Here is a 7,874-nt window from a genome sequence, read left to right as displayed (position 1 = left end):
CTATGGTAGGGTCTCGTCAATTTTTTCCTTCCAAACTCTGCCATTTTTGACCTTCAGGTAAGTCACTTGCCATGGTTTCAACGAGTTCTATTTGTTTTTCAATGTTTTTGTTGTGTTTTATTTCATTCTAAAACAATTCTTGTCATCTGTTAAATGAAAGCAATGGTTCTAAATTCTTTCCTTTCTATAAATTTGTATGGTTAGTGCGAGAACAGAGCAGACACCGCAAGAGTGCGTGCAGCAAGTTTTCAAGTCATTAAACAACTAGTTATCTCGTTTTACCCTCAATGTGTTTATTTCTGTCTCATTATATAGATCTTCACTTTTTTAATTTATTAATTTTCTCTGATTTTTTATTTTCTTAATTTGATTTAAACTAAAAATTATGATCATAATATTAAAGTGTGAATTAGACGTCAAATCTGTTTTTTAATCTTAAAGTGGAAGCTAATCGGCGTCCTACATTATACATTTGACATAAGGGTAGTGCGATTCAAAACACACAAGAAGCGGATCTCAATTTCATTTGAGTTAGCTTGCGATGGCTTTCCACAGCCCTGCATTTTTTCTGTTTTTGTTGACTGCAATTCCATTACTCTCTCATGCTGAAATTGCAGAAGAAGTGGCCGTAAAGATCAAGCTTATCAATGCGAAGGGGAAGCATTATGGTCTGTTGGTTTCCAGCGAGGCAGAACTCAAAGTAGTTCTGGATCAGGGATGGTTCCACCCTGACGAGGACCTGCCTTCTTTGGATATCTCTGGTTGTTACAAACTCCATTCTTCTCTCTTTCTCCTATTTTATTAATTTTAATCTGGCTGAGGATTAAGACAATATTTCTCTTTTTCTAGTTTAAAATCGGGTAGAGTTATATTAACTGGTACTGTGTGCTACAGGTCGAAGGTTCTATGTGGGAGAAGTTGAAGGGTGCAGGACTATTCTGGCCATGACCGGAACTGGATCAGTAAAAAGACTAATACATGTGTTTTCTTTAGCCAAATAGTACTAAGATTAGTCTAGTTAGACTGAAGGTAAGTGATTATGGCACAGGTTAATGCAGCCCAGACGACACAGTTGCTACTCACTCACTTCAGTGTAAGGGCAGTAATTCACAATGGAAGAGCAGCCAGTGCGAAACCCAACGACCTGAGTATTGGTGACATTGCTGTTCCCAGTCAGTTTGCACACACCGGTGTCTGGTATTGCGAGGTAATCCCCCAACATTCTCCTCTGCTTTCTGCTCTTTCTCTCTGCTCTTCTTAATATATGATAACTAATAGAAAGTTGATTTGGAATGATATCAGAAATTTGGAGGTGACGACGGAAGTTTCACTCGCGAGATTGCACACCTGACGTTTTCGGAGTACAACTTTGGAGAAAAGAGTGTTAACAATAAGCTGCAGAGCATATAATTCCAGCCAGAAACTGTTTACTCAGTGAAAGGAAAGCCTGAGGTGGGAAAATCCAAATTTTGGTTTCTTGTAGACGACAAATTGCTTGCTACCGCAAAGGAGATTGAGGTATCGTTACGTCATGTTTGGGAAATCAAATGCCACGCGTTGTTTAAAATTTGTTTAAAATGTTGTACTAAATTGTATGGACTTGCAGGGTATGGATTTGGCCCAGTCGGTGGGGAAATCGCTTATGGTAAAGATTAAGAGGGTTGAGAAGGGCGTGTGAAAAATCTATTACAGTTATTTGATTATTATCTTCCTATTTTTAATAGATTATCTGAGCAATAAATATTGGAAAATAATACAATTGCAATTTTACAAATTCATAAAAATGCGCTACACAATGAACACAATATTTTCGGACAATTGTCCCTGGAAAAACCCCGAAGGGAAAACCAGTACTGCAGATGAGGAATATATATTAGCTACAACAAATTAAGAGATACAAATACTGCTTGCCTGTTACTGGTAGAGCTTCGACGACCTCCCAATTTCTCCTGCTGAGATTCCACCCCTCTATTATCCCAACGCTATCACTGCGCCCTTACTAACATTGCAAGACTACTTGCTAACACTACAAGTTTCTCCACACAATTTATTGTTTTCCAAATGCCCCCTGAACCCCTTATATACTACTCTCGTTGGAAAACCAATGGCCGAGATTAATTCTCAATCAACGACTGAGATTAAAAAACAACTAAACAACCCTAACCAAATTGGTTGCTAGAAGTTTCTAAAAAGAGTCAAATAGCTGATTAATTCTCAATCAACGATTTCATTCTACTGATATTGTGATTTCCTATCCATTGTATGGAAATTTGACACATTGATGATATGTTGATGTAATAGCCTGCATGTCTTGAATCCATGGTCTCCCCAAGAGTATATTGTATGGTAGGTCCACATCTAGAACTTGGCATGCTATGTCCTTCTGCAAAGGCCCCACTGTGATGGGTAATATCACCATTCCTTTAGATGAATGTTCTTCTTCATTATGTGATTTGATTTTGATATTTTTCTGGGGATCAACTGCATCTTCTTAATATCCTAGAGCACAGACAAGATTCATAGAGCAAATATTTAGGCTAGCTCCCCCATCTATTAGGACATGTTTAACAAGCGTTCTATGGATGAGGACTTCAATTTGTAAGGAAGCATTATGGGGATGCTACAATGAATTAATGCTTGGATATGAAGGAGATGAGCTTTGAATAGGATTATCTGAAATAGGCTTGATGGCAATCATGGATATCCCTTGGGAATCTTCAGCTTTGGATGCATGGAAGGTTCTTGCAAGCTTTCAACAGGTGTAGGAATAGATGCCTTTGGAGAGTCAGTTTGCTTATGGATGGATGGATCATTGTTAGACATGGGTGCATGATTTTGATCTTCTTTAGCCAAATCCTTTAGGGATCTCTTTAAGAGGTGCATAAAAGAACCACCTTTCTTCTGAGATGTGTTTAAATCCTTGTGAGGTTTTAACATAGTTTGATTTTGATTTTGAACTTGTTTGATTTCTCTGATATGTTGGCTTGTCATGTTTTCTTCTTGTGTTTTGCTTTGGTATGTCATGTCGATATGATTTTCAGCTATTTCAAATGTTTTAGCGATCTTATGTCTCTGCTCTCTTGTTAAAATGGGCATTGTGTTTGATATTGTGCTAAGATTTGATTGTTTAAAGGTTGTTTTGGTAAGTGATCAATAGTCAATTTCAAGGCCATAGAGTGATATGACACTAAAAGATGGTTCAAGTGTTTAAAGGTTTGCAAGTTTTTCGATCTTCGGTTTAGGAGTGCAATGGTGATGATTTGATAAGAACCAGGTCCAGTAAAAATGATATATCCTACGATGTGGGACGAGATTATCCTGACCAAACATTTCAGTTTCGTGATAAAGGATGATTGATCCTGATGAGAAACTATGTTTGAGTGATCAGTTTACCAAAGAGGGTGATAATGCACTTTGAGATGTTTAGATCTTGAACTTGTTGGGGGTAAGCACTTGAAAATCTTGAGGTGTATATTTTCTAGAGTCTGATTTTGACGAGTGATAACTTGACCAAGCAAACCAAGTAGACAATTTAAGCATAGATTGATAGATAATAGGTGTTTATGCTTACTGCAAATTGATTAGGTAGAAATGACAAAGCTGAAACCAGGCATGTAAGACACAGCTTTGAACTGACAGATGCAGAGTTTCGTATGACATAAGATTTAGCTTAGGATGACAAGAGATACAAAATAGAATGACAGACTAGTGACTTCATGTGAACATCAGTTTTTCGTGTGACATAGAACCTTGACTCGTACGACAGAAGATCCAGCAATACGATAGAGATTCCTGACTCGTACGATAAAGGATCAAAAAATATGACAGAGACTTCTGACTCGTACGACAGGTATTTGAGCAATGATAAAAATTGTTTGCTTGTTTGAGTTTTGATCACTGAATTTTGATATTTTACTTTGGTTTTCCAATTTTAAGTGTCTAATTTTGCAATTTAGGGATGAATACATAGCAAACACACAATATGATAAATGACTCCAATCAAGCTAAACCCTAAGGAAGTTGGCTAAGAATGAAAACCTTTGCTTGTTGACTTAGGTACACACCTAATAGCTAATCAGAATACGACCACTGAGTCTCACGCAATGGATTATCAATGCCGTATTATCCGACTCCAAATGCTAATGGGGGCAGGATATGGCAAGTGTCTTGGGAGAGTTACTATCTCTCTTGCACAAAGATTATCACCCTTTCAGAGGTGAATTGGGTAGCTTCTATTTTAACCGGCACTAGTAAGGGATCCGTTCGGCGCATCAAGGTATAAACTCAATTAAGAGGTCTCCCAGCCTTGAAAACCAAGGTTTGATATACCCGAAGGTATGGAGGAGAGCTAGTCCCAAGCATTGCCGCTGCTTTGATTTTCATCAAAAACATATTTATTTTATAGTGGGTTGGATTACTTGGCGTTAGCCATTCCCACTTAGGTCATTCCCCTCTCACCGACCTTAATGGCTAAGAGTTAATAACTCCTCGGGAGGGCAGGCCTGCTAAAGAGATGCACTAATGAAAGCAAAAAGATGAGTCTAGCTTTCTGATCACCTAAGAAAGGTGAGAGCATACTCGCTTATCATCAAAGACACATAAGACATGATAGTTCATTTCTTTAAGCCCAAATTGAAATGTGCCTAAAAATCTTAAAGAATACACAAATTTTTTTGTTGAATCCTTAGGCAACCTGCAAAATAGATCTATTAGTAGTCATTGTTTTGAATTTTGTCTTTGACAAGCGTATCTTTGACAAGCGTATCTTTGACAAGCGTCCTGCAAAAACTCGTTAGGCTGGCAAAAAAATCTCATAAACCAGTCAGGGTTAGTGTTATAAAATCTCAGATTAGAATCAGAAAACCCTAACTTGCAGTTTATCAAAAATCATAGATGCAGAGACTCGTACGACATGATATGAAGCTTTGAACAACAAAATTCACAAGACCATATGAAAAATCAGAAATTTCATTTAAAATGCAGTATTTTGTATGACAGAATATTCTGTATAGTACGACACAGGAATGAGCTAGCACGAATCAGGAAATAGTAAGATAGAAATTCATACGAAAAGGATTTATACCTTATACGACAAGGAAAATGGGCTTGTACGAGTCAGGATGAGGTGTCGTCCGAGACTAAAAGGAAGTTCGTATGAGCCAAAAAGGCAACTCGTACGACAATCTGATTCTGATCTAGCAAAGATGAAGTTTGAGGAAGCTTGGGAGACTGAAAATGATGATTTCGGCCCCACGGTGGGTGCCAAAAATGTCATGCTCTATGAAGTGTACCTGTACCTGCAACCACAATGCACTTAATAAATCATTACAAGCAATGGTTAGAAAATTGAAACAATGGAAGACAAAACCATAGCTAATCGACTTATTGCCTCCTAGTAAATGTGAGTATGAATTTTGCTCTCAGATCTTAGTATGCAAATTCCAGTGACTTGACTACACTTAGATGGAGGATTTGAATGCTAAAAACGCATGATCTAGAAAATGAACTAGAATGAAGATGCAATTAAACTAAAATGAGCATGATAACATTGCTAAGAAATGATAAACTAGAAGCTAGATGCCTATAATAACAATGCAAATGATGAAATCAAATTGGGACCCTTATTGCTCCAAAATGAGTCTATTTATAAGATTTTCCAAGGCTAGGGTGTGAGTTGGCATGAATCAACAGTTGAGATTAATTTGAAGATATCAATGGTTAAATTGGAGGAGGTTGGCAAAGGGAGTTGGATTAAAGGGAACACCTAGTGACAAGTGTCACAAAGGTTCTAGAAGATGTTGGATGAAAGGGGACAAGGTGGTAGGTAGAATGGGTTAGGTTTAGGAATGGTTAGATTTAGGAGTGGTAAAAGTTAGGAGAATTTGAATTTAGAAATTCAAATATTAGGAAAATGACTAATTAATCTCAACAACTCATAAATGATTTGTTTTAATTAATTAGAAGATTTAGAAGAAATTATTTTGGTGGAGGGAATTAATTAATTTGAATTAATTAATTAAAGGGGTGAAATGAAATGAACTTATTTAATAAATCCTTAGATTTATTAATAAGTAGATGAATAAGAGATTTAATCAAATTGCTTAGTGAATTCAATTAAATTGGGGAGGAGAGATTAATTAAATAATTGCTTATTTAATTAATTATCTTTAGACCATTTTTAGGTGTATACATTTTGTCCCTCTTTGAAGCGAGGTGTGATGACACGTTGATTCAAAGAATAATCTCATTTTGATGATGGTATTGATTTGATAGGATGCCCCAGCTCTTGATTGCTAAATTCTGATATAATCATGCCCCCTTGGGAGATCAATTGAGATAATTGATCTTTGGAGTTTTTGCGAGATTGATATCCCAATAGATTTGATTTGATTTTTGCAACTATTGTTTGATGAAAGTGCGAGTTCTTTGATTAGCTTGATTGCCTAGATCGGTAAGATTGAAAAATCTTGATTGATTTGATTTAGTCTGGTTTTAGGAAGGATTCATCCTGTATAAGACATGGATGATCATAACGTCTGGTTTCCGGAAGGATTCATCTTGTATAAGACATTGATGATCATGTCTGGTTTTAGGAAGGATACGTCCTGTATAAGACATTGATGATCATGTCTGGTTTCAGGAAGGATACATCCTGTATAAGACATGATAGAATTGATAAGGTTGATTAGATAAAGAATTGATAGTTTATTGATATCAGTTGTAGAAATTTTTGGATATGCTGATGTTGATGCATTTGAGGGAGATAGCATAAGATTTGTGCTGAGTTGACAATATTTGGAGAGATATGAGTTTATTCTGATTATGTATACACCTGTGATGATACTTTGATGATTCCTGCGATAGATTTAGCCTTGGATAAAAGGAGCTTGGTTGGATCCATGCAAGAATGAAATGCAAAACTATGACTGAACCAGTCACTGGATTTTTTTGCGTTTTTGTCATCATTGAGCTTTTGAAATGTGGGAAGTAAGTGCAAACATCGATGGTATAACTAAACCATGATGACCTAAGCACTTCTTTCCTGGATTTTGATATAGAAAGTTAACACAAGCATCAAGGTATAATTGAACCGAGATGACCTGAGTGTTGTTTGTGTAAAACAGGCAATATTAATCATTTCAATACGCAAATTGGAAATGTCTTCAATGATATTCTGATGATCATGTCCCGAGACAAATTTGCACATATTCGTGATTACTTTTCAGATAGCAGACAAGAAAAATATCATGTTTCTTCATTGTTCCTCTAGTTGATGACATCCTCGAGTCACTCAGAAATCATGATAGCAAAAAGCAATATAGAAAAGTTGAACAATCATGTTACAATCAATCATTCAAAAAGATATTATCCACTGAAAAGTGTGTGATGTGCTTAGATTGATTTTGTGATAGCTTGATAGTTGATAGTCTGATCTTGTGTTCAATGTTGGATGTGTCTTAGTTTTCGCTCGATAAGATTTGTCTAACTATTTGGTCTACTTGTTTGATTAAGCTCAAAATTGATCAAGAGTTTGCCCCCAGCTAGGTGTAGAATTTTGGCCCAAGCCTAGAAAAAAATTCGTTATGATATCTCCAATGATCCAAACCATGGTAAGAAGCCACTTGGGATGCTTGCGTATGTATAAAGGCTTCATGATGATCAACGTTGATGGAAAAATGAATGCAAGCAGAAAAATGCATGAACTAATAGATGGAAGAGCCAGCCGACAGATAGCACCTGTTTGCCAGGTTTTCACTGTCTGTTTTTATTGCACTTTTTCTGATATTTGATTTTTTTGGATTTTCTGCTTTTTCACTTTTTAGGATTTTTTCTGATTTTTCACTGTTTTTGATTTTTTCTGATTTTTCACTGTT

General features: G+C 36.4%; 1 protein-coding gene across 1 annotated transcript; it reads left to right on the top strand.

Annotated features, from left to right (window-relative positions):
- The first annotated feature begins 541 nt into the window (after nucleotides 1-541).
- LOC131041294 (bark storage protein A-like) lies at nucleotides 542-1,678 on the top strand. The gene is made up of 5 exons (XM_057974335.2): nucleotides 542-761; nucleotides 895-962; nucleotides 1,049-1,207; nucleotides 1,417-1,518; nucleotides 1,607-1,678. Exons 1-5 carry the CDS (start codon nucleotides 542-544, stop codon nucleotides 1,676-1,678), a joined length of 621 nt encoding a protein of 206 aa, XP_057830318.2.
- The last annotated feature ends 6,196 nt before the right edge of the window (nucleotides 1,679-7,874 follow it).

This window comes from Cryptomeria japonica, chromosome 11 (genome assembly GCF_030272615.1).
Source record: "Cryptomeria japonica chromosome 11, Sugi_1.0, whole genome shotgun sequence".
NCBI classification, from domain to species: domain Eukaryota; kingdom Viridiplantae; phylum Streptophyta; class Pinopsida; order Cupressales; family Cupressaceae; genus Cryptomeria; species Cryptomeria japonica.
Note: the sequence above shows the minus strand (reverse complement) of the source record. Positions and strands in the feature narration are given on the sequence as shown.